This window comes from Rissa tridactyla, chromosome 7 (assembly GCF_028500815.1).
Source record: "Rissa tridactyla isolate bRisTri1 chromosome 7, bRisTri1.patW.cur.20221130, whole genome shotgun sequence".
Lineage (NCBI taxonomy): Eukaryota > Metazoa > Chordata > Aves > Charadriiformes > Laridae > Rissa > Rissa tridactyla.
Window position 1 is genome coordinate 53,969,254 of NC_071472.1, and position 27,311 is coordinate 53,996,564.

Consider the following 27,311-nt stretch of genomic DNA (forward strand, 5'->3'; position numbering starts at 1 on the left):
TTCCTGAAGCTCGAAAAGGTCAGAAATCACCCTGTCCAAGGACAGTACTGAATTACTTGCCTTAGTTAATAACTGACTCCCTTCTTGATCGTGGCTTTGGGAAAGAAGTAGTAGCGCCAATGCACATTTGGCAAGGCTCTCAGATGATAAAAAAAACCCCAAATCAACATATAGACTACTTCTGTACACGGCTCTGACAAAAGGATGGTGGCTGTAGATAAAGCAAAAAAGTTCTTTATCAGATGGAACACTGCTTCCTCTCCCCTCAACGATTTTAACCCTTATTTTCAAATTGCTGTTAAATAGTACTAGCTTTATCTATCTATCAAAAAACCCCAAAAAACCTAATTACCTGTTTTACCTCCAGACAGGTCATTTGCCTCCCTGTGCCCCTCTCCTTTAGGCATGAGATACAAGAGAATTTACACTGGAGAATTAGTAAACATTGATTCTTCTACCAGATATCATCAATTTAATTTCATAATTCAGTTATATGAAACCAAAGACGTTGTACGGTTTAGTTAACCAGTACTTCCTGTAAAATAGGTTCTTCACTACAGCAAAATAAATGGGTAGCTCGCAGGCAAAGAAGTAGTTTATAACTTAGGATCTGAGTCCTAGCAACGAGCTGCAGGGTCTTTGTTTTCAGTAATGCTGAACTAGTAGCAGTGGGCTGCTGAAAAAAAAACCGAAGAATTTTTGATGCTGTTACTGTCACCAAAGCACAGCATTCCAATTAATTTTAAGATAATATTTCAGTAAACTCTCTGGTTCAAAAGCAACTTGTTCATAGATACTATTTCATAACTTTTTGCATCCCTGGGGTGTCTTACTGTATCTCATCCCAAACTGGTGTGTGGGACCAGAGCATCTCTATCCTATAGTGATGCCCAGGACCTCGAGCCTGGAGCAAGTACCAACCCGATCTGGTACCGTGTACTAGAGGGTTCGTCAGCTCACACCAAGCCCAGAACTGCCACGACCAGCACCTCACAGCACGATGGCTTGCCCAGCCTGAATTCTGCAACGCTGGAAAGATACTCTGCAGTTATTACTGGGGCAACCGAACTACCTTTTAAGCAAGAAAAAAAAAAAAACAAACCCAACCAAAAAACCTATTTACCTGTTTTACCTACAGACAGGTCATTGTTACTAACCAGCCCGCACCGAGGGTAGGAGCAAACCGCTCCTGCTGGCTAACCTTTAGCTGGGATGGGAAATCCATCTTACCTGCCTCGCGGGGCACTTGGAGCATGCGTTTGCTGAAAACGTTCCCACTTTAGTGGCTTGATAACAAGATGGCATATGAATTAGAGATACTTAGTTACAAATGCACCAGCAAGTCGTTCTTAAGCACTTAATCACTACAATGATCTTTCTGCAAAGAAAAAGACATCGTTACCTAGACTTGCACTTGAATGGCTAAGAACCCTGTCTCCCAAAACACAGAGAATGCAGAAGCAGACACAATTATATTCACATTAATCATTTACAGCATAACAAAACCCAGTGATGAGATTTTTAGGAACTCATTAACAAGGGCATAATGTACACACTTTTATTTAAACATCGGAATTTACACAATAGCTCCGAGTTTGCTTTTTTTGTTTTTTTTTCCTCCTCAGGAAAACCTGTGTACCTGGATATCAGAAGTAGCACCTAGTGTTTGTAAAGAAAATAAAGACTTTACAGTATTATTTACTGCCAGCACTGGTCAGGTCCTAAGCAATTTGGGCACAGTGACGCATGGATACATTAAATAATCTAATTTCTCGCGATCATCCGATCAGCTCATTGCTTCACCTCAGCAGTGGAGTTTTGGGTAACTGGTTCTCTCCGAAACACTAGGAATGCATAGTTCGTAAGGCTAAATACGTTTGACAAAAAGGGACAAATCACAGTTGTGGTCTGAAATTATTGCAGTGCGAATTTAGAACAGCAGTGTTTTTAAAGCAGTGGAACATAATAAAGAGGTAGGTACTTTCCTCCTTGATGGTAAGAATTTAGCATTGCTTAAGAGTAGTTCAAGCTAAGTAGCTTTATGTTAGATATCTCAGGTACACAAACACGTCACGGCAGACTGGATTAACTGGAAGATATTTAAAATGATATAGAAAATGTTTCACTGGCATAAAAAAGTTATATTGCCAAGAGGTTACTTTTTGTGGAATGAGCTATTATTCTTACCTTGAAATACACCCATTCAACTTCTAGTGCCGTAAAGTCAACGTTTACCTCGACGTTCAATACTTTTGCAAAATAACTCCCTTTGCTATGGGGGGGGTCACTAAAGATCAGAAGACTGATGTTTCCTGAAAATAAAGTGCACTTTTCTGCTCAGAGCAACGGCTCGTGCCTCTTCTAAAAAGCAGCCTCTCATTATATGAACTTATTTATCTACCAGGATTGTCAAAAAAATAATCAAGACCTAGCCCACCGATGGAAATCACTAGGCAATGCCAGAAAAAGAAAGCCACTTTTGGTGCAACTCTTGCGCTAACTCCTCCCCACCCCCTTTTTGTTCCACATTATGCAATTTTTAATAAAAATATTTCCTTCCTTTCTGAAGCTTGGCTGAACGTTCTCTTTGAAAGTGGTAATACCAGCACTTACGTGCACCACCGAAGGCTATCAGGTGTACTGACAAAGCAGAGAGAAGATTTACATGAAGAAATGTCGTATTTTAAAAAGTGCTTTTTTTTTTTTTTACAGAGCAGATTTCGAGACGAATGTCAAGTTTTCAAATCGTTACAACGATATCTTCTCTGACTGTAATTCATCAGTTATACCATCTAGCTTACTGCAACAGTAACAGTGTACTTGCCTTTATACTGCGATGTGATTTAACTGAAAGGTGCTAAATGAATACTTTTATATCATTTTCACTCATACACAAGATGTCATGCACAGTTGAGACATTAGATTTTAAATCTATTTACAATTTTACATATTTTACAATATATAGTTCGTCTTTACAGCTACAGAATAAATTCAGACTAACATTGGTAACTTTTGAGTTTCTGCTGGAACTCAAATTCTTTAAGTTAAACTAATTATTAAAAACAAGTAAGTGCATGCCTAGAAGGAAGCTCTCAGGAAAGATGTCAAGGGACTAGCGTTGCTTAAAAATTACACCGGTTTGTGTAGAAAATGTCAATTCCGTTCAAAAACCCACAAAAGCCTAATAGAAATCTACTTGACTAAAATAAATACAATTAACAATACACTTAACAAAAAATGTACCTTTAAAAATGTACTGATTTAAGCTCATCTGATTTTTAGCCTTAAATTTACTTCCCTTCCCAAGTAGCAGATAGTACTAGGTGAGGACAATGATGCTTTTCAAAGTTAACACTGATAATTATCCTGCGTAAACCTGAGGCTGCAGCGGTGGGGGTAGCTTGTCATTCTCCACATTTTCAGAGTCAATAGCTGCTAAGGCTTGATTTTTTGGTTTTATTTCTAATGGATATTTCTCAACAATATCTTGGACTTCCTTTGTAATTCCATCAGTCCAATCTATTAGGTCTTTCTCGAGCTTCTTGGCTTCATTGACAATTCTTTCCTGTCTCTCATTCAACTGAGATAGTAGGTCTAAGTTTTTATACATTTGCTTAACACCCAGGCACACATCAGGTGAAAAACTGTCAGATTCTTGCTTCTTCGGGGATGTCTGACCAGTCATAAAACGATCAAAATCTTCTTGGCTTAGATTTAAAGACTGAGCATCCAGTTTTTCAATGAAGGCCACAGCACAGCACTGCAAACAAAACAGAGTGAGCATCACTGCAAGCTACAGATGGCAACCCATGCATTCTATTTTTTAATCCTGCTGTTAGACCAATAACTGATTATTTTATTTAATGCCTCAACAGATTGCTCCTAAAGAGCTTTTCCAGAAGCTAACTGTATCAGACAGTTCACAGGCCTCTCTCCTCTCCCCAAAGTCTGAAGAAGTTGAAAACTCGGAGAACGATGTGGGAAGACATCACTGCGCCTGAACAGTCCAGACCCACTGGGTAACATCAATTACAAACCTCAGGGTCGCTGCATTTTGCAGGTGAGAGCAGAAAGAACAAGACATGACAACTAGACAAGAGCACTATATTAATATTTAATAATCTGATCAGCAGAGACCTGCTATGCTCCCTGTTCATTTTCTGGAGGAAGGAATGTCAATGCCCATCTCACCTTGTGGATGCTCTCCTCCTACTGAAAGGAACATTTCAACAATTTTAACACTGCAAGTACTTCATTCAATTACATATTTTCCCCTCGAAAATGGCTTTACGGTGAACTGCAGAGAAGCTGAGTTCATAATCATAATTCCTTCTAATATAAACAAGCACGCCAATAAATGTCTCCTGCAGAAGCTTTAAAAAGCCTGTTTACCTCCACACGTTAATGGCCTAGTTCTGCAGTCTCGTCAAGAGATAAAACTCTCATGAGCTTAAACGGGGAACTTTGCACCCGTAACATCTGCACAGCCCTAACTCAGGATTTTAGGAGTGGAAAGTCCTTATCTCTTTACAAAATAAAAATATACCCAAGTCTTAGCATCAAACTGTACAAATAAAGGGTTTAATACTATAAAGAAAGCAAAGCACTGACTGGTTTGGAAAGCAGAGAAGGAAGAGAGAGGGGATATAGAGCAGAAGAGCCTGCTGTACTCTAAGTAACCTCAACCACTATTTGAAGAATTGTTATGCTGAGTTTGCCTTTACTGGAAATTCCTACATCCAAATAAAAGACAATCTTGTTGTCCAAAACGTCAACGCTATTCCTGCACTTACCAGATTGGTAAAATAGTAGCCGTCTTCTCCTGTCATTAGCCTGCTTGGATTGCAGAAGCGTGTTATGTACTGGATGTTGGACTGCAGACGGGGCGGGTTTCCCTTCAAAACAATGTATATAAGCGTTGGAAGAAAGTCATCAGCAGAAGCTGGTTCATTTTTTGTGATTTTAATAGCATTAAATATATGCTTGCTGCACTTGGTGATGCATGCTAACTTATCACGAGGGACACGCTTTGAATCCATTTCGATAATATCTGTAAGACAAAAAAGTTCTCAAATCATTAAAACCATATTCATCAGACACCTGAATGAGTAGGACACCTACTGGAAAATACTAAAACTGCATCATTTTTATCTGTGGTGCTTGATGTTCCATAAAAGTTTCTGTTTATTCGACCTTCTCTTGGTTCAGTCCAAGCATTTACAATAGATCAGGTAAGCCTAAACACTTCTGTGATGGAAAAATTATTCTCGCTTCACAGATGATATACTAGTCCGATACCACAAAGACCACTGCGAATCCGAAAGCCTGGACACCCTTTTGATGACAACAGAAAACCATCTCTATGAACAAGAGATCTGAAATTAAAAGCTGTAAATGTAAACTTCATCATTCACAAACCTGTAATTGCTTTTACAACCATATCGGAGACTTCTGGAATCTCTTCATTGACAGGAACACACAGCATTTGTGGAGTTACCCAGTGCAAAGCCCTAGGACAAGAAAAAAAAATGCTAAACTGTTCTGTGCCAGTAACATTCAGGTGTTTGAAAACAGCTGCTTCTTGAACTCAATGCACAAGGAGCGCTTTGTGTAAATGAGGCGCTAGTCCAGTTATAAGCTAGTTTATTCCACTGAAGTAATTTATTTCCAGAAAAAATATTTTCTTTTTCTTTTTTGCCATAATTTAACAAAAGCACACCAATTAGTCTTCCAGCGTAGTAGCTTTCATTATTCTGTTCATTCCTTCTCTTTCTTAAATAAAGTGTTTTTAACTCTTTCTGGTTAAAAAGCTTACCTTTTTTTTTTTTTTTTTTTTTTTTTATCTACAGCAGAAGATTTTTAACGTGCTTGATTCAGAGCTCATTCACACGGCTGTGGATTACTGGACTATTTTTCTTTTACAGACTTACCTGATTCTCTTTTGGACAGCAAGATCTTTCTTCTCATCATCAGTTGTTTCAGGACAAAAGACGTATTTATACTGTCGAGTCATAATGTATTTTTCAATCTGATCCATTGCTTTCTCAACTTTTTCAGGGGGCACTGAAAGGTACAAATCCCACCCCCAAAACAGTAAATAAAGGATTCCGTGTCTGTTTTGAAGATTTAATATAGTTTGGTCCCAATATCACCACATCAGTACTACCAACTTGAGCCAACCCGAGTTAATAAAGAATGGATATATTTGGGGTATTCTCACTCTCTACAGCAGAAGTAAAGTTATAATGGTGAGACCACCACAGTGACGTGGCCAAGTACGTACGTGCACAGGTTCACAATGAAGCACGTTCAACACACAAATTAGGTCCAGCTGCTTGTAGCTTACAAGAGTATTTCTCAAAAATAAAGTCTTTGAGAACAAATGCAGGGAGGTCTTCCAAGTCCTCTGTTCCTGTTTACGTCTAAAAAAAGTCCCTGGGCATGTCTGAGCTGTGCCACTTACACGCCAGGCACATAAAAGCAGTCTGCAACAGCAACGCTCCCATCTCACTGGCTTTTTGTGCATTATAGTGGAACGTAAGGCTCACGGCCTGTTAACTGGGTTGAGACTACACATTCAACCTCAGTTTTAAACAAAGACTATTGAATGTAAAACAAGAAATGAAAACAACTGAACCACATTTAATTGAGAGTTTAAGAAAAAACTGTAAAAACAAATAATTCAGACTGCAAAACTTTATAGAACTGGTGCTGCTGGGAATAGTTCTAACTACGGTACTGGAATTTATTAACAGCATTTCTGAAAGCTAGTCCGGAATGCTTCGTTTTTACTTGAAAACACAAGAGGCTCTCTCCTCAAATCATTACTTTTTCAGGAGTAAGATATGAGGAAGAGGAACATGATACCTTTCCAGCGTGTCTGTAATTTCTCTGCTACATTTTGATAGAAGTCCTGGGCACACTCAGATTGCTCCTCAATACTTAAGTCCTGTAACAGAAAACTGATTAAGTGTTCATGCGTGGAAGAAATGGCAGCAACGCCTCTGATGTTTTGTTTTTGTTTAAGGAAAGCGTCCCGCTGCAGTCACAGTCTGAGAATGCAAATATAGCCGCAGAGGTGTTTATGTTGGCTAACTAATATTCAAAAATATCAGCAACCAAGACATACTGGCTCTTTAACATGTGAAAGACTTATGTTCATTTGCTGAAGAGATGTGTATTAGCAATGGAACTGGACAGGTGCAATGCCATTTTCCCCGGACACATCCCTGAGCAACGGTGACAAAATAATGTAGACTATTAAGCAGAACGTTCGCTCCCACCTCTGTGTCTGTAGCTTTTTAAAAGATTATATATAGTATACCAAAAAAACAAGAACATAAATCATATATTTGAAAGAATATCTATAAAGCAAACACTTCTAATTATGAAGTTACTACGAAACATATTCACAATGTTATCTGTGAAACAAAATTGTCTTTCGAGCATTAACTAACAGAGCTACTGAAGAACATAATGAAAGTTTTTAAGGGTTAAAATTAACTTCACCAATCAAGTCACTTTTCACCATTAAATGGCATCATAAGACCATATGTGTAAAAAAAAAAATAAAAAAAAAATTCTGAATTCTCTAAGGCCAAGAACTGGACAGTTACCCTGAACGCAAAGTCTCGGCTCCGCTGGCAGTGCTGCATTTTAGGGCTGGTTTACGTGTAGTAGCAAATTGCATGTTTTGAGAAAGACTTGTTTTTGACTGGCACAAACTATCGAGGAACAAGGAAATAAACCTTTAATGTTTATAACCAATAATAATAATATGCTGTTTTCACACACTCTTATGCTCAGAATGAATCAGTTCTAAAAGGAAAAAAACCTTCACGATGTATTCAAAGTGGAGGGGGTGTCAGATTCCATCAGAACTCCCTTTAATTTCCAGTCCAATTTGAGGATAAACTACATACTAAATAGGAAAGGTACGGGAAGGAAAAAAAAAAAAGGCGTGCTGTATACTGACTCATTTCAACCCTAGGTGGCACCACAGACATATTAATATTTCAAGACCATTAAATTTTTTATATGGAGAATGAAGACGTAACCCTTATTCCATATTAAAAAGAAAAGAAGAGCACAGTCAAGTTCCCCTTCCCCAAAGAAAAGGAGACGTGGTTTGATACTGTATTATCTAACTTTTTAGACTTAAGATATCTAAAAACTCATTATGTAATATATTATGATTTCCACAAGTTGTATTTATCTACAAAACTGTTTGTTCAACAGATGTTTTATTTTTCATTATTCATTTATTCAGGATGCAAAGCAAAGTTCTCTCAAGACACCTGAGACACTGGTGTTGGAGAGTTTCTTTGGTCACACACCATACCACAAAGGAAGGCATTCAGAATTTAAGACCGCCACTGGACCTTCATTTGACTAAACATTTCAGCTGAAGACTCCTGTGTACAGCATATACAAACCAAACCGCTGGAAGAGCAGCGGCGTTTTCCCCATCTCTCCTTAATTTCCCCATTTTATTTACATAAAAGGCATGCAAAACTTACCCTTTTATGGTTCATTGTGTCCAAAAACAGTTTACATTGCTTATAGATATCTTGTCCAGGTTTATGATAGGTCTTGAGAAATTCTATGAATTCCTTGGATACTCGATCTGTCTCGATGCTAGCCTGCCTGTTTATGGAAGGGCTGGGAGCCTTGGCTTCTTGGATCTCTGCTGAGAAAATTTGGGAATATCAGATCAGCTTTTTTACACTGGTGGATGAATTCCGGAAGTGTTTAATGCATATTAAAATTTCATGTTGTTTTTTTCCAACTGTGAAGATGAATAAGCATTTATGTCTCAAGCTTTACCAGTGAAATGGTGCATATTATTGAACAGAACTCTAGGAAACTGAGTATTCCATTGAAGTGAAACATTTATAGCCACATACCCATTTACACTAATGGCCTTTTTATATCAGCAAATTACCGTAACATGGGTTTGTTTTCCTGTTTCTTACATTTTCATTTCCAGGTAAGACATCTCCATATAAAGTTAAGGCTTCCAGATGGGATTCTGCAGCAGTTTAAGATAATGGAGTGGTCCCTTTTCCATTCTCCCTCACCCTTACATTCCTGCTCCTTTGCTTGCACCAACACAGGTATTCATTCAACTGGCTCGTGAACTAGCTCAGGAGGTAGCAATTTGGGGCAGTCCTAGTCAGAAATTGGTGTTTCTTATGGGGTTATTTTTCAGCCTGATCAGCTCCCCAAGCTGGCTTCCTACCAGGTCATAGGAGCAGCAGCAGCACAAGACAAGGAATGGGAGCACGAGGTTGGTGCAAACACAGCAGCCCTCCTTTGGCCCGGCAGCAGATGCCGCAGAATCACACCTGCAGCGTAAACGAGAACTTGGCCATTTGTGTTTCAGCAAGAGCAGAAGCACCGCGTCTGTTCAAGGAAGAACTTGCTTGGCACTCAAGAAGGAGGCAGGAACACAGACTGCACACAGCACCGGATGCAAGTTTACACAGCTGCAACCACGGGGGTTTTCCACACAAACACATCTGATCTTCCAAGGTATACGCTCCAAGTTAATTGCACTGATCCAATACCTTCACTACCCAAGTTTAGTTCACCCACCTTTCAACTTGCCAGCCAAGACTGTTCAAAATGAAGGAGTGAATAGAGATGATGTAAATGAACATGATGAAAAGCAAGCAGCAGAGAGACAGAAAACATGAAAATGTTCATGATCAACATGATAACACACGTATCTTTCAAACTGAAAATACTAACATGCACAATAAAAAAATTCCTTGTTTCAATAAGCACACATGCAGAACTCCAAAATAAAAGGAAATACATGGGATTAGTATATTTAAATTGGTATGTTTAAATTTGAATTTGAGGTAGCTTATTATTTGTGGGTTTTTGTTTGTTTGTTGTTATTTCCTTTTAAAGAGATCCAGTACCGCAGTAAAATCAAAGCTGTATGATCCAGCGACTAACACGCATGGATCGTTTGACCAAAGCACAAGACTCGTTAGGACCTCTACACTTCAGCATAACCTCCTCTGGATAATTTGGTCAGGTACCATTAGATACCATTTATGGTATTTAAGTGATAACAATGGAAAAGGCTTTACAAATATTTACATTCCAACTGTAGCAATCAAGAGAGTGCAAATCAACCTCCTCTCTAGTTAACAGAAGAACACTTCTTCCAGAGGGGATTTCCTCCAACCCTCCTTATACCTAAGATGGAAAGTAGAATGCCTGCACAGTACTCAAGCGGAGCAGCAACCATTACTATACGTTGATCTAAATTTGTTACATTTAGTATTACAAAACCAGTAAAAAGAGAGCACAGTTTTGAAATAACAAACAAAGCAAGCAGGTACATTTTGAAAGGGTAGAATTAGATGATATTTTTTCTGCAGTTAATTACTAACTTCATTTCAAAGAACAGCTGAAGATTTATTTACTTATTTCAACACTGAGTTCACTGTATTATGAAAATAATGGACCTCATTCTGCTATTTGACCTCAAGGAATATGAATATGATTTTTTCAGTCCCAAATTTAAAATAGATTTTTTTTTTTAGTTACTAGAGAGATGTAGTCAACTAAGGCAGATAACTGTTAACGTAGGCATTAAAAAAACCTGAATGTTAGAATGAACTGTCTTTTTAATGAGTCACACCAAGACCTACATGTCACTCAGAAATGTTGCCACTTCATTAATCTCTATGTTGAAAACCCGATTTCAGGAAAGTGAATCTGTACAATATGTACTGATTACTAAGGACTGCAAGAACAAATAGACTTTCAGCAACAAAATATTTTCAGCTTGTCATGTACTCTAAAAGAATTAAGTCTTACTAAAAACCAGCTGATTACAGAAAAGAAATTCCATCTGAACAAGTTAGAGAACCTAGTAGAGGAGATAATGCCAAAATGAAAAGAAACAGTCTGGGAAGAGTTAAGAAAGCATCACCTTTACAAAGAATGAACACTATTAATATTAAAATCTTTCTCAAGGCATTCTGCAAAAATGCTAGTTGTCACAGCAGAACATTAGCACTCCAGTGATTCACTATGGTTGTGCCATGGTCATAGATCTGAGTCCAAGCAAAGAACATAAAAAAACGTTTTATTACTAGCTCCACTATGCCCACCCACTCATCTTCTTCATGTATTTTGCAAAATAAAGCATGGTCCATCTTCAAATTTCTTTGGTCAGCAGAACATGTCAGAATTGCAAACAAATAACATAGGACAAGATCCTAAAGCTGTTTGCATCAAGTGTTTGGTTTAAATGAAACCAGAATGTCTTCTCTTGACATGAAATTGTCTTCTTGATTAATGTGACAAACATCTGGAGATGTTTTGAGATTGCAAAAGTTCTTGAACTACTAAATTGAAGTCGTTCCAACTTATAATCAGATTTATAATGGCAACCTGGAATTATTTTTTGATAAAAATATGAAGCAGCACAAGATCTAGCTACTTCTTACAAAATCCTTTTATTTTTGAAACTGCATAATCCTTCAGATGTCACGCTAAGGTAGGGCTTAAAGAAGCTTCTGCTTAATTGCTACACTTTCCTTACCAAAATGCAAAAAATTGGTTTAGAGATTCAAGTTCACTTCAAGACACTACCCTTGCTTTTTATGTCATCTTCACATTCAACAGCACAAGTTATAACTGGCACAACCCTAGTTTGTATTTTGCAAAGCCCGACTAAGAAGTAAGCTTACTACAATCAGGCAGACAGCTTGCCCAAGCTGTACTGCATTACCTTCAGTAGGGGAAGCCAGTTCCCAGGAGGGAGTGAAAATTTCCTTCAAATCCCTGAGAATGTTATCAGCATTTCGCTCCCTCCCAAGCTGTCCTTGCTTAACGATTTTCTCTTGAGCCACTGAAATAAATGCAAAAGCAAGCAAGACACCGAGAGCGGCAGCATGTCAGGAGAGACGGTGAATGCGATAAAAAAAAAAAAAAAAAAGAAAATATGGAAAGTGAGAAGAATGAACGTAAAAAAGGTCTTAATACATAGCCAAATTTAGCCAGCTGCTGCGCACGCACCAAGACAAATCTAAGATGAAATCCAGACATATTTAGAACTTCTTATTAAGGAAATACATCGTCTATAAGGCCAAGATACATTAAAGTTGCTTTTTCTTCTGGAATGCCTCCTCCACAGTCTAGCATTTCCCGGGTTTTGCCCATGTAAGCTATCGCTATGCAAAGACATCAGTGCCATTAATCATTCTTGCTTGTAACATGCTGTAGAATAAAACATTCAGCCAACCACAAACTTGATATTCACAACCCACATACACATAAACACTACAAGTTTCCTTTCACATTTATTTTCATTTAAAGGCACTCTGCTTACACACTCCCAATTTTCCCGTTAAAGCGATCCATTACGGCAGTATCACCTGATATTTTATATCAGCATTTCTATCACGCTTTGACAGATCGGGTGTTTGAGGTGACTGACAGCTAGTACCTTTTCTCCTGCTTTCTTCAGGAAGAATTCCCCTTCAAGTCCCAAACCACCGTACCACGCTACGGTTGACTCATGAATCTAGCAAGAATTTCTGTCACATGAGCAAGGTAATTCCACTCAGCAGTGCAGTGGTAGACCACCAGTAGGAATACGTCTGTACTACGCTTTAGTGGAAGAACTCCTGTATAACTAACACAAACACAGCCACAGGTTTAGAAGGGCACTGTTCTATATAAAGATTGTTTGGCATCGCCCAAAAGCTCACGTTTTTCTGTGTTTTCAGTAAGACTTCACATATCACTCTCCGGAAGCATCATTGTTCCAACTTTTTGAAGTCAAGACAGAGCATTGCTCTGCCTTTTAGTACCACACGTCTATCAAAAATACAACTTAACACATTGTACAGAACAATTAAAAGCAAAGGAGGAAGTTACCCTTCTTAGCTCCTGTTCTGGAAGAAGCAGTGAAGAACTTCTTCACAGTAGTGACCTTTCGGGTTTTCTCATTGGTTTTCTTTTCTTCAAATTTTGAAAAGGTCAGCGACTGCGCCCCTTGGGTACTCTGACTACTGGCATATGCTTCTTCCTCCTCACGCTGAAGCCTGGAATTAGAAAAATGTAGGTCTAATTTAAGTGCCTAAAATCAGCGCAAATAAACTAATTTCCTGTGCAATAAATTCATTACTCACTTGACATGCTAACCCTCCTCTATGCCCATCTTCATTCCTTGCCTCCTACCGCATCCCCCTTCACTACATTAAGTTCACTCTTTCCATGCTATAACGGTGAAAGTGAGAGAAAGCTTAAGATGGCCAGGGAGGATTAAATAGTAAGGTCAAAAGAGAGGAGACTTAAGTATAATCATGGTCACCTTCCCCTCATGTCACAGCCCTGAATTCTACAAAGGTAGAGATGAGGAGAAAGACTGTGGGAGCATTTCCAATAGTCAATTCAGTTGCCTTCCTCCCTGCATCCTGTTCTGTTTCATATCCTATTACCACAGGCAATCCTTTACCATCTTCTTGAAGATAAAACCCACGGCTCGCAGCTGAGCAAGTGAAATACCCTGTCACAATCTCAGAAATATTCTGGGAAACAGATTATTGTTGTCGTAATTTGTTTTCAAAGACTTGGTAATACATATACGTGCTTGAATGAATGAGGCAAACAACTTCAATGCAACACTGGTAGGTGCTTTGCAAAGACCAAGCCCATCTTTTAATCTACAGGTACAAAAGGCCGGGGGGGGGGGGGGGGGCGGGATATACTCATCCTTCAATGGCTACTTCGCTTCTTATGCAGGCGGATTAAAATGGATTAAATTATATTGCTCCTCGAGACGCTAAAAGGTTGAGCAATTTTCTTTAAACATCCATCCAGCTCAGGATGGACCATAAATGGTCTTGCCCTCTTAATCTCTAGAGGCAGGAATTGTGTCTTATCTGTGCCGTCAGGCCTTTCTGTTCCCTACAGCAATCACAGCTTATCTGTTCCTTTAGCATCTACCTACTGAACAGCTACTTATTAAAGAATTCCATAAATGCCCCATTTTATTGTACTTACATGTTATAAGACTGACAGCTTGTAACTATCTGCTCTAGTAATACTGAAGTCCTTATTAACTGGTTTAGCCAAATTTATGGCAGAGGAACAAATTACATGTCCTCTGTACTGTATTCAACAGCTTACCTGGCATTCTCTGATTAGGCTAGAAAAGGTTTCCAGCACTTCTTTCTACCTTTCTTTGCGGTTAATCTGTTCCAGTGCCACACAGTAAAGAGAACTTAAAAACCAAACAAACTACATCAAGGAGTAAGGTAAGAGGGTCTAGGGTAGTTAGATAGCAGAAAACTTAGGGCTTCCAAACTATAACCATCAGTTTGAACCCAACTCAAGTTCACAGACCGTCCGCAGATGTCACCTTCTTCAAGCAGGCTGATATGAACACTGCACTTAATGCCTTTTCCCCACCCCCCCAGTGACCTTGGTTAATGTATCACCAGGTAACTCAAGTTCACCGAAGGGCTCCAAACTCAAGTTCACTCATGTCTCTTGGGCATTTGTACTTTTCCCTAGAGTTCTGGCATACACCACTAATACATTAAGGTAAGCGTGTATATAGAATCTGTGTCAATAGGAACAAACATCTTGGCCAGCTCAAGTCAACTGCCAGTCAATTCCGAACACGCAGCTAGATGCTCCTCCATCTCAACAATTCACATAACCCTGAAACAGCTAATTCTGAGTGGATGTCATGTAACTCACACCTGGAAGTGACACAGAGGACAGCCGTAGTACCGAAGAAGATGCTCTGCAGTTTCTCAGGCAGTGGGCAATGCTTTTGCTTTCTACCCAAATCCAACAAAAAGCAGTCCTACCTGCTTTTATTTTTCTCGCTCAAGCATAGATTTCCTCCAACCCCCATTTTCAGACTCAAGCATTTATCACACTAGGAAAACTACACTGCTTTGCAGAAAATACATGCTTTGAAAAATTACCTGAATTATTAAAGCTAAAGCTGTGATGCTTTTGGGCTTAACCCTGCAGTTTTAAAAGAATGACCACAGACCCAATTTTTTTAAATCGGTAGCTGAAATGTAAAACCATTGTGCTGGCTATATTCAAGACAATAACTGTGGCCTCCAGAGGCAGAGGTATTTTAATCAAAATTGTCACTTTCACCCTTCCAACTGCTAGTTAGAATTACAGATTTCAGTATGCAAATTAGGTCAAAGTATTTGTTGAGAGGCTGGGGAGGTGTTTACCTTTGTTATTTCACAGACTTTCTTTTGAAACCCCTTAAATTAGAATGTCAAAAGTATTCACCTTTGCACCAAAAGGAAGATTTTTAATTCCCGATGGAAAGGTCAAATTTGAGAACTTATGATGCAACTAAGCCAGAGCAAACAGGACTAGAAAATAGGAGACAGGAATAGTATTTAGTGAAGCCACCGTACTGTAAAAGATGAAGGAATAAAGAGGGCTCTTTACCGCTCTGCCAGCTCCCAGTCCTCTTGAATCTGTTTCTGCCTGGCCTTATGGTATTCCTCTCTCCAGCACTTGGAGCAAAATCCCTGCCAAGCAGGATTGCCATAGTAACCGCATCCCTTCTTGCACAGTAGCTCTGACTGATCAACGTGAATTCCTCTGCGTTCAGATTTCAGGTTCATTTTCTTCCTGTTTAAAGAGAAAAGGGTTAAAGATAGAAACATGATAACAGCCTGCTAGAAATAATTTCTTTTAAAGGCTTGTCTTTTAGAAAGAAGTCACCCGTTTTAATTATTGAAGAGTTCCATAGTAACAAAATAAAGGGCACAGTTATACAACCGTACAGCCCCGAAAGCCAACTGCAGCATTAGCATATGTTTGCATAACTTTGACCTGCAAACAGTACTAGACAGCTGGCCTGGAAAGCAGGCCAGCAGTACCAGTCACACAGCTCCGTACACATGTGGAAAAAGGCACAGTCCTCTGATCTCACCAGCACATTGTTCTAACAGTCGCAGAGGCACAAAGCAACAGAGGAAAAAACAAATACAGAAAGTTACAGTCACCACCAAAAAGAAGCAAACTGAGTAAAAGACAAAATGTAAATAGGTTTGTATTCAGGCTGAGACTGTCTCTGCAAAGAATCGCACTACTGAGACTTTAGATAACAGATCTTCGGCCTCACAGAGTATGTCTTCACAGCGCAGTGAAGTATCACAGCTAACTCAGCAGGGTTCATTAACACGGATGAGGTGCACCTCCATTTCCTTCAGTACTCAGGTTACTTCAGGGTTAAGTTGGGCATAAAGCACAGCTCTACAGAATTTATATATAGTGACTGCAACAAAAAGATTTATTTTCATGCCTGCACCAGCACTGTGCAGAGCCTGTCTTCAACGGTCCAGCCCTCCCCTTTCTTTTTTTCCCTTGACAGAAACCAGCCCACGTGCCAGCTTGCTCCCAAGGGCATTTCAACTACCTCTAATTCTAAATGCTGGATTCATTTTAACAGAAAAGCAGCACAGGATCATGTGCACTAGCAAGTTTAAAGTCCACATATTAAAACATTAACACTTGGATTTCAATACCGACATACAGATGCTAGAAATATCACAGGAAGGCACTGGAAAGCAGGTCTTGGTCACCAAATCCAGCCCCTTTTTCTTCCTGCCATCCTCAGCAGAGAGTGCTTTGGATAAGCTGAGCAAGCACCTTAGCAGTTCGGTTCCTTGCTCTCACGTGCACAACCGAAGGCGTCCCTGGGACTTCCTTCCTCTAACAGGAAAGCCAGAAGATTTTTAAACCAACTCTGCCCCGCAGTTTGAAGACACTGCCCTCCCCTCCAGCACATTTCTTAAGACCACACAAGGAAAACAGAAAGCAGAGATGCAATGTATAGAAAGCAAACTTGAAAAGTGATTTTCTTAAAAAACGTCAGGAACTGTCGGAGTAATCTTGTTTTCTCCCCAAGATTCATAATGACCCTTAAATTCATATGTTTGAGGAATGTGGATCTCTGGCTGTTCACATTTCTGCCCAGCAAAGGTTCCTCACCCCTGAAAGCTCTTGCACTCAACAGTCTCGGCAAGAGCCCCGAACTCTTCCCTGGCTCATCCAACAAGACAGATGCCATACACACAACTGTCATTACCAAAGACAGTTTTCTACTATAGGAAATAACAGCTATTTTGTTCCAAGCTGAATTATAGAAGATCAACCATTTTAAAAGACTGATAACATTTAACATTTCCCATTAATGTAAACAAGTTATTTTAAGTAAAGTAATGGGAAACACACATGATTTTCTCTGAGGGGGGAACAAATTAAATATTCCACCTTATCTATGTAAGTATTAAGGTTCCTTCCACTAACATCTTTTCTATCTTTGAAAGAAATGATGAGTTTCTAAAAATAATCTAAAAATAGTTTCATTGTAGAGACCTGTATATTAAGGGAATCAGTTTCTTAATGGCACAATTTATAAAGACACATTTTCTCATTTATGTGGATGGAGAGCAGCTGAATACCCACTTTTCTTTCCCACAGAAACGTCTGACAGTTTAACAGACATTAATACACTTCTGCAAACCAAAATTAAAAAAACAGCTAGATTTTAAATATGAGAGCGCTTTAGTTCATTCCCACATGGACAAATTAACAGAAGAAAATAAGAACATTGCCTTCACAAAAATCTTTTGGTTTCTATACTATCATTTTCTGATTCCTCAAGTAAGGTCTTTACATTGACTATAATGGTACATAGATCTGCTGACTGACAATCTTTCTAGCAGACCAGAAATTAAATATCAAATGTTGATCAACTGCACGGCCCGAGACGGAAACTGCATGTTGGCAGTATTTGGAAACACAGCCCATTCTCAAAGCATCACACATGCCCTTTATCACCAATTCTGAAAAGAAAGGGGAAGCAAAAGCTTGAACTCTTGAGTTGCTCCTGATCCGGTTTAAAGACGGCTTCCTAAAAACAGAAGCTGCAGCAGCATTTTGATTAGAGACTCCTATTGCAGGTGCTTGTACTAGGAAAAAAAACCCACCATGCATGAAAGTTTCAATATTGCCATTAGCGGTAAAGCTGATCAGTCTGACTGTTGTCACTGTAAACTACAGGGAGCTCTAAAGACACAACAGATAAAAATATTTTCATAATGCAAACTTCAGAGAAATTTTACACCGATCTCTATCACCCAAGGAAATAACATCCCTGATCCTATCACCCACTACAGTGGAGTCAGTCACAACAGCTTTGCAATTGCAGCCTGTAGACCAGTTTCATGAATTCGGGTGTCTGTTGTTCTTATTCAAAAGCACTGTGCTTCGGACACTCAGAGTTTTTGAAAAATACAGGAGTAGAATGAAATACATGACCTTGCTGCCATCCCACATCTTGCTTTCTGAAAGGCTAACAGCATACACGGTTTCTGCGCCAATTGTGCACTTTCTCTATCTCTATGCAGACACACAAAAATTAGCTTTTTGTACCCACAGAGCTTTAACTGCATACTAATGCCACAATTACCTTTGGCATCCTGCTAGCCCTTTGTGTACATTAGAACTAAAAATAAAGTTCTGTTTAGTGTCAAAGTTCATCAGCTTTCCCTGGAGTAAGCAAAGCAGATCTCTCAGTAGCAAGACTCATTTATTTTTTTTCCCTTCGCATTCTTTTGGGACAGGTTTGTAAACAGCTGCAAAGCCAAGTGACTAGAAAGCAAGCTGTTCTGTTTCCTCTCCTTCAAGTATTTTCGATTGCAGTTACATCAGTTTATTTTCGATGCAGTTACATCAGATCCAGGGACAAAAGAGGTCACCCCGAATCAATATGAAGAAATCACATGCCGCACTTAAAGCGGAGGCTTTCTACTTCCTTTAAAAACATACAGCCAATAAAAAAAAGTTTCGCAGCCAATTTCTGCAGGTCAGCATTTACATTTTAATGACGGGAACAACTCAAGTTTTAATAAACCGAATATGAAAAATCCATCTGAAGCAAACTTTCTGCAACTAAATCACTGTATTTTATGTTCTTTCATTCCTAAAAATGCTTTGTTGGAACTTTTAAGTGTTCGAGATGCTTTTTTTCCCCACCCTTTCTTTCTTTCTTCCCTTCTCTCCCTCCCCCTCCAGCTAAAGGCATATCATTCTTTATTCAACGATCAACTCCTCAGTGTATTTGCACAGCCGCACTCTTATTTTGCATAGTCAGACCTCTTATTTTCATTCCTGGCCTGAATGCATGACCCATTCAAAGTTCACTTCTGAGTAACGCAATACAAACGAAAGAACAAATTTGTTCTTTTTCTGATCGGAGAGGCAGGCAACTCTGAACAGCTTCCATACTGCCTGACAATTGAGAAGTCAGGAAAACAATAGTGAGGAAGGCAACAAACTTCCACATTTAAAAAATAAAAATCATCTAACCAAGAAGGATGATAAAGTACCAGAAGATCATAAATAAAATTACCTAGTACAATCTGGAGAGGTGCACTGCACCAAACATCCTTTTCACATCTCCTGTATCGCAATTAAAACACTTCTCCACAACTGCAAGAGGCACCGTGTCTCCCTCCCAGGATCAAACGCCTGTAATTTAAAGTATACTCAGATGTCACTTTGCTCAGTAAGTGCTTCAAACAGTTCTGCTGTGAATATCATCAGGGAAAGCAGAAATCATAGAATCATAGGGTTGGAAGGGACCTCTGGAGATCACCCAGTCCAACCCCCTGCCAGAGCAGGGTCACCCAGAGCAGGTGGCACAGGAACGCGTCCAGGCAGGGTTGGAATGTCTCCAGAGACGGAGACTCCCCCACCTCTCTGGGCAGCCTCTGCCAGGGCTCTGCCACCCTCAAAGTAAAGTTCCTTGTCATGTTTAGGTGGAACTTCCTATGGTCAAGTTTGTGCCCATTACCTCTTGTCCTGTCTTCCCACCACTCCCCCCCCGCCCGCCCCCCCCCGAAAAGATCCTGGCCCCATCCTCCTGACACCCACCCTTTCAGTATTTATAAGCATTGATAAGATCCCCCCTCAGCCGTCTTTTTTCCAGACTCAAGAGACCCAAATCCCTCAGTCTTTCTCCATCAGAGAGGTGTTCGAGTCCCCCCATCATCTCGGTAGCCCTTTGCTGTCCCCTCTCCAGCAGTTCCCTGGCCTTCTTGACCCGGGGAGCCCAGAACTGGACACAGCACTCCAGATGCGGCCTCCCCAGGGCAGAGCAGAGGGGGAGGATGACCTCCCTCCACCTGCTGGCCACACTCTTCTTGATGGCCCCCAGGAAGCCATTGGCCTTTCTGGCCACAAGGTCCCATTGCTGGCTTGTGGTCACCCTGTTGTCCCCCAAGACTCCCAGGTCTCTTTCCACAGAGCTGCTCTCCAGCAGGTCACCCCCAACCTGTCCTGGTGTGGGGGGTTATTCCTCCCCAGGTGCAGCACCCTACACTTGCCCTTGTTGAATTTCATAAGGTTCCTTTTTGCCCAGCTCTCCAGCCTGTCCAGGTCTCTCTGTATGGCAGCACAGCCTGCCGGTGTGTCAGTCACCCCCCCAGCTTTGTGTCATCAGCGAACATGCCGAGGGTGCATTCTATCCCCTCATCCAGGTCATTGATGAATATATTGATGAAATGGCATCTTCTTACACAGTTCCTAACAAATACCATGATATAGAACCTTCTTCTAAGCATTTCTGTACTAGACCTCATCAAAGGTTAACATCTATGTTAATTAGTATCACCCCTTTGAAAAGTTTAGAAAAAGAACTGGCTCTTAGACTTAGTTATTAATTTATAAAATCCCTTTCCCCTTGTTACTTATTTGTAAGTAAAGTCTCCCTTTTTCCTCTGAAATGGAAAAATTGAATACACCCAACCCCCTTCTATGATGATGATCTTTAAACTCCCCCTAACACACTGTGTGTGGGGTTCCTCAGAGGGTCACTGCTAACACAGGCTGTTACATCACAGCTGCAAAAATGGATGTATCCTGGACAATTACAACATGGAAAGCCATTGCATCCCTGGCAATCAGTGTATTTGTACCACAGCTAACAGAGGATTGTACTGTACAGACACCAAAGAGCTCCTTGTCTTGCTGCCGCATGCATTCCAGGGACAGTGTCCCATCCTCCCACCCAAGCCTGACAGCAAACTAACTCCAGGCTACAGCACGGGCTGCCCACAGCTACGCCTTTCCATGCTGTTTTAGATGTAGAGCTCTAGATGAGCCTTATTTCTGCAAACTACAGTGATATCAAGAAGAGATGAAATACTGTGCGTCACTGGCAGATGAGGCATACGATACATGTTATGTTAGATATATCTGAAGGGTTGTGCCATCAAAGGTCTCTAATGACAGATCTGATCTCCTCCTGTAGCTTTTTCATAAGCATCTTAGAATATTTAGTTTTGTTGCAATGTCTAGCATGTGGGGAAAAAAAACCCACAATACTGTGGTTTAATTCAAAATTAGCTTTTTACTTGCTTGAACACAACTCATTCTGCAGCTCTCGAATACATCTTCCTATCAACACATTTTTCTTTTTATACCTAGACTCATCTAAAATTTTTCTTCTTATTCAGTAGTAATTTAAGCTTCTGTTTACTCAGAGCAAATACTTTGTAAAAAGTGCAATATGAACTCAGAGGTTTCTGGTCCCTTGCTCACACCCCTAGATTTTTCCTGTCAAGTTTGCCATCCAAGAAGAACATCCAACAAACCATAGCTCTTACTCCAGAAAATGGAAATTCACATCATTTTCTTAGAACAGATAAGCCAGCTGCCTGCCCAACAGTTCCTCTGTGACTCTGTCAAAGCTGCAACTGAAAACGTATGTGCAACCAGTACAGGGTTTCGGTTACCACAGCCATGGAAGCAGTCATCTGAGCCAAAACCAGAAAAACCAACTTTTCTGCAAAATACTGCTGGCCTACAGCCACATCACTTTCCCCCGAGTCACTTACTTCAATCCGGCTTTGAAGATTTACTAAAGAAAACACAGAAAGAGTTAAGACGCGGGAAACATGCATTTTATTACAAGTATTACCAAAGAAAAAAAATGAAGCATTAAGATTGGCCAGGGGTGTGTGGGTGTGTGTCAAGGGAAAGTAGAAGAAAAAGGAAAGGTTTTTTTAAAAAAATAATATTTTCAATTGACCTGAAGTGCAACAGTATTCATTGAATGCAAATGCTTAATAAAACTTACATTCTAGTTTCCAGGGATTTTCAGTTTCAGGTCTCAGGAGCCGAAGTTTCTCATGGGAAGCAATAAGGATATATCTAAATCTACAAGGGGATTCCATCAAAGCATTTAGTCTTCAGCCACTTGCAGACTGCACTCTACAATCTTCATTCCCTACGTACTGCTGGGAAACGGCTACAGACACAATCTACAACAGTCACCAAAGCTCAGGCAGCAGACCTTGCTCACATCACACCTTAGATGCCCACATTCCTGTACGGGTCTAGTCCATCAGGCTGGACATCCAACCTCTGGCATCCTGACCGCTCAGGTAAAAGGACAGTGAAGTTCACCAACACCAGTGCAGAACTAACCAGATGGCACTGACACAGAATTGGGCAATCAGACACTACTTTCCTGCTTTTTTTTCCTCTGATGATTTTCCATTACATGCCCATGGGACCAAAGGTAAAGCTTTCATAATCAGTGCTATTTCACAATTAAAACTATGGGATAAGAAGAGAGCTCAAAAGTTTGCCAAAACCTGATAATATCTTGATATGCAGGGCAGTTACATAAAGCACAAAACTAGCTCTTAACTTTCCAAAAGACGCTCTCTCCTCCAATTATAATTCCATAAATTGTCGTGCCATTTTTGTCAGTATTCCATAGTGGGGACTGAAGTAGCAGCAATTACTGCTCCAGGACAATATACCTTTCGTATCAGACTCAAAGCTCTCAACCACAGCAAAAGACTATATTCTAATTTTCACACAGACCAGATTACAAAACATCTGGAAAAACTCATAGTAAACTTATTAAAGCAGGTATCATAGTCACAGCAACAAGCAAGTGCACTCTTAGGTTTTACGTAAGATGGAAAAGGGGCTCCTTTCATCAAAACAGGATCCGTCACTAAGGGCTGATTTAACGCACACATGAAAGAGACTGCACTTACGTAACACGTTCTTTTCAGCAATAAACCTAAGATAATTTTCATAACACATTAGGGTTTCCAAAGACTGCAGACACAGCTTTGGCTTCAGGAAAAGCACTGTGTGTGAAATAAGGTTTAGAAGCTGTATAGATTTATGAGTTCAGACATCACTGGCTCGTTTTTCCTGTTCCTTTCTACCACGTACCTACCTCGCTTCCCAGGGACCGCGCAGGCAAACAGGTACCTTTATTGTCAATGCAGATTGCATCACTGCCACAACGACAAGATGTCGACTTTTTCATAAACTATTTATTAGTCCTGGATTGTTTAGGTCACCTTTGATGGAAGAGCTAGTTGAAAAAGATCACGTATCAAAGCTGAGTAGAAAGTTACCTTTAGTAAGAGGTAACTGCAAGTCAATTTATAATTATTCGAGGCTATGAAAAACAATTTTTAAATAACGCTGCTTTGATTTCCAGAGTTAGCATGCAGAGGCTTTGTAAACAAGCTTCAATATTGGTACCAAAGTTCATTAAACATATCTAAAAACAGGAAAACACTTCACATAACAGACTCGAAACAGACAGGCTGACACAAAGGTATGGAACTGCCTTTGATTCTGCAAAGCCTATTTCAGCCTTCTACACTTTTGACCACAAAAAAACCCCCAACCCAAGCACAAAACCAACTGTCTCCTGACGTCTGAATCCCTCCTCCTGGTCTTGGGTTGGTTTTGTTTTTGGGGGAGTCCTGGGGGGTGTTCTCTCATCTCTCTACCTTACTCCCCGAAATCAACAGTCTTCTCAAAAAAATCTTAGCACAACTCTCGGCAACAACCTACACCAGTCTTTGGACTGCACTGAAGCGAACGTGATTTGGCTCTTCAAGTATAAGTCTTCATTGCACTTAATGAACAACTTGCATTAATTCTTCTCGTTAAAAAAATGTCAAAGTGCTCCAAAGAGCGTTGACAAAGTCTCATGCAGTTATCACTCACTGCAGCTGCCTGGTCTTTAATGACCAACCCCAGGCGTGGGATTTTAGAGGAGGAAAAGAAGAACAACTGGGGAAGTCTCCAAACATGCAATTCTTACAGGAACAGCTGCTGGTTTACATTTTACTGGTGCCTGAATAATACTCCATACTTCACACCAGATCAAAAGAGTGGCAAGTTCCACCTAAAACTGCATGCAACTTCAGTTACTGAAAATAAATTTACAAGGTAGACTAGAAAGTGCATCAAAACTGAGGGAGTGGAGGAGGGGACTGGGCTAAGCTCTCTAACAGCTACAAATTTTGCCTATGGAAAAACATCCTTAAAATAACATGTAGGTATTCCAAAGAGCAACCACTGAGCCAAATGCCACAAAATTCTTAAGAGCCATGTAAGTGTTGAAATAATCATGATTCATATGCAACCCTAAACATTCAGGCATATAATTAGCAGAAAGGTAATTAAACATGAGTTAATTTCCTCTAAAGGAAAGGGTGGGGCAATACAAGCTAAGAGATGCATGAACAGGAAAAAAAAAGAAGCCATTAGACAAGTTGGGAATTAGGAAAGAAACATGGCTGTTGTCTTTGCAGAATAGACCATACGAGCCTTCACAGTCTTAACGCGTGTCTTTCTTGCGACTAAGGAATTTCAGCTATAGCAGCTGTTTCCTAGTATAAACAGTGCAGGTTGCTAACTAATGATCCCGAGGAAAGAAACAGTCGTTAACTGTGATGACAGACACGCAGACTGATCAGCCACCTGAAAATAACCGCACTGTTTGGTACTGTCATTTGGCAGAGGAAATTGCAGGCACTACTTAAAACCTCCGAAACCGAATGGCCACGAGGCTTCAACACTCTACGCACAGAGCTCACTTCAGCTCAAAGATGCATTTTCCCCCTCCTACGTCACAACAGACCTTAAGCTACAGTTTTGTTTGCCTGCATCAAGTTCTTAACTACTGCCCGTAGCGATGACCGCTTGGCTAGGAGGAGCATGAATTCATGAATTAAGACTATGTCTCACCATCTACATGTGACTCATAATTGCATTTTTAAATGAAATCACAAGAAACATCTAAAAACTGCTTTGTATTCTTTGACTGGGAACTCAAGTAAGAATATGAGGAGGATTAGCTAAAATTGCTAAAATCTGCCCCAGAAACAGCAATGATTAGCTTCTACACACTGTGTTTTTTGTCAACATGCCAACCATGCTCACCTGGATGTAGATTAAAATTAAGTTGGCTACCGCCTCAAAGAAAAACTTCAAAATATTTTATACACTTTGTACCTGCCTTGTTACTGACAGCATTTTAATAGGACTTCACAAACATGATTTTAAGGTCTGGTGTAGGTCACAAATAGCCCATCAGAGGAAAAAAGGCACAATTGGGGATTATAAACCAAACATCAGGAGGGAGCTGAGAAAGACAGTTCTAGATTAGGTAACTCCGCAAAACAAAATGAAATACCAGAATCACAGACTATCTTCAAGCTTATAATCATAGCTTGTTGTGTAAAATGATCTTATGAATTGGTACAACTGGCTTCATATCCTATTATTCCCTTCTATTGTGTGTTGTTTGGGGATTTTTTTGTCAGCAAAGCATGCCACTGAGTTACAGTTCTTTTCCTAATCCTTCCCACTGCAAAACACTTGTGTAACCAGGTCCAGAAGGCCAACCCATCCAATTCCTGTGTAAAGCACCGTTCCTGGAAAACACTACGTTCTTCTGTGCTGATCAGCCATTAGTCTCAAAGGAGTCTCGGGTAACTGGAAAACTCAGTACGTCTCCCAGAGTACCGGCATGAGGAACTGCCAATACAAAACACCATTTCAAAAATAGCTTCATGACTACGAGACCAAACAAGAGAAGCATGGCAAGTCATGTCAGTAACAAATTTAAATCACAGCCTCCATAAAGCCACCCTTGCTCCAAAACTGTGTAGTGACACTAATTCCCAGCGCTGGGCCAGATCAGGGCCCCGCTCAGCCCAAACAAACAGATTTATTTGAATTTTGGCAGTACCAACCCCCTCCCGCTGACCCAGCACCCACCACAGGAGGGACACTGCCCCCGCCACAGACCAAGGCAGCCCAGACCAGCAGGATTTCAGGCAGTGTCGAACCACTCCCTCGGAGAGTTTCTGGGTACTTTGAGCGCGTCATTCATCTTTGAATTTCTCACACCCTCTCAGAAAATACAGCCACTCCCTACTTCAAGGGAACGACCTGAACACTACTCAAAGCGCTCACACAGTGACAAACGCCCACAAAAACAACTAAAACACGCCGCTCAGCTTCTTAAATATCCTCCCATTTGGGGGGATATTTGACCCAAACTTCATTTGGCTTGAGTTTAAAGGACTTTGATCCCCAGTTTTTAATAAGAAGGCATAAATAGTAATACTTACAAGCAAAGACTCAAAAACCCCTCGATCCACAAGGAACTTAGCAGGGAAACGAGCTGAGGGGACGGGTTTGCAAAGTTATCAGTGACACCTGAACCCTGATTAACTACTGAAACATAGCCATGGAATTAAAATAATAAAAATATATATCATAAAAACAACTCAAGTTTTAGGAACTGCGCATGGAGGAATCTGGTTGACGACATTTCTCCGGGTGTGTCGGGCCCGATTACGGTGTCCCAGCTGGAGCCCGGCGCCCCCGGCACAGCCCCGGCCCCTGAGGGGAGAGCCCGGGTACCGCCCCCCTCAGCGGGGCCCGCCCCGGCGCGGGCTCAGACCCCGTATCACCGACGCTTGTGAGGAATTACAACGACCGGCGGCGGAGAGGACGGGGGTGGACGCTGACAGCCACCCAACTGTCACCGCGGGGCTGCCGGGCTCCCTCAGCGGGGGAGCCCCTTCCCGCAGCCGGGCCCGGCGGCCCCAGGCAGCCCCCGAAGGAGGAGGCCCGGCCGACCTGCGGCCCCTCGGCGGGTCAGAGCTGCGGCTCACCGGTTGCCCCGGGCGGCGGGGGCCGCCGCCGCTCCGCGCTGCTGGACTGGGCTCGGCGTTCCGCTCCGCTCCGCTCCGCTCCCCTCACGGCGGCCCGGCGCGTCCTCCCCTCCGCGGCGGCGGCGGAAGGGCGTGCCGTCACTTCCGGGGCGGGGCACCTTCCCGGAAGGAAGCGAGGAGGTCGGTGGACCGAGGAGGGGCCGGGCCGGGGACCCGGGGGTCCCTCCGGGGCTCCTTCCGTGCCCCCCGGGGCGCACCGAGCTG

At 41.1% G+C, this 27,311-nt stretch overlaps 1 protein-coding gene across 9 annotated transcripts; it reads right to left on the reverse strand.

Moving 5' to 3' along the window:
- Window positions 1-1,542: 1,542 nt before the first annotated feature.
- Window positions 1,543-27,179, reverse strand: RABGEF1 (RAB guanine nucleotide exchange factor 1). 9 transcript variants are annotated; one of them, XM_054208046.1, is made up of 12 exons: window positions 27,048-27,173; window positions 19,442-19,560; window positions 15,466-15,651; window positions 12,910-13,076; window positions 11,759-11,878; window positions 9,598-9,618; window positions 8,520-8,686; window positions 6,868-6,949; window positions 5,931-6,063; window positions 5,419-5,510; window positions 4,794-5,050; window positions 1,543-3,760 (listed from the first exon to the last, which is right to left on the reverse strand). In XM_054208046.1, exons 3-12 carry the CDS (start codon window positions 15,642-15,644, stop codon window positions 3,362-3,364), a joined length of 1,617 nt encoding a protein of 538 aa, XP_054064021.1. In that variant the 5' UTR covers window positions 15,645-15,651; window positions 19,442-19,560; window positions 27,048-27,173; the 3' UTR covers window positions 1,543-3,361. The 9 variants fall into 9 exon arrangements, with proteins under 9 accessions (XP_054064021.1, XP_054064018.1, XP_054064019.1 ...); XM_054208043.1 differs by having other exon boundaries at window positions 8,520-8,689; XM_054208044.1 differs by lacking the exon at window positions 19,442-19,560 and having other exon boundaries at window positions 8,520-8,689; window positions 27,048-27,179.
- Window positions 27,180-27,311: the final 132 nt, after the last annotated feature.

Excerpts from the sequence above, each read along its gene's own strand:
- RABGEF1 (XM_054208044.1), bottom strand. The coding sequence starts at position 15,644 with ATGAACCTGAAATCTGAACGCAGAGGAATTCACGTTGATCAGTCAGAG. Across the intron at positions 6,950-8,519 it reads ACACAATGAACCATAAAAGG|GACTTAAGTATTGAGGAGCA; the intron begins GTAAGTTTTGCA and ends TTTCTGTTACAG. Across the intron at positions 5,511-5,930 it reads GCTGTCCAAAAGAGAATCAG|GGCTTTGCACTGGGTAACTC; the intron begins GTAAGTCTGTAA and ends TTCTTGTCCTAG.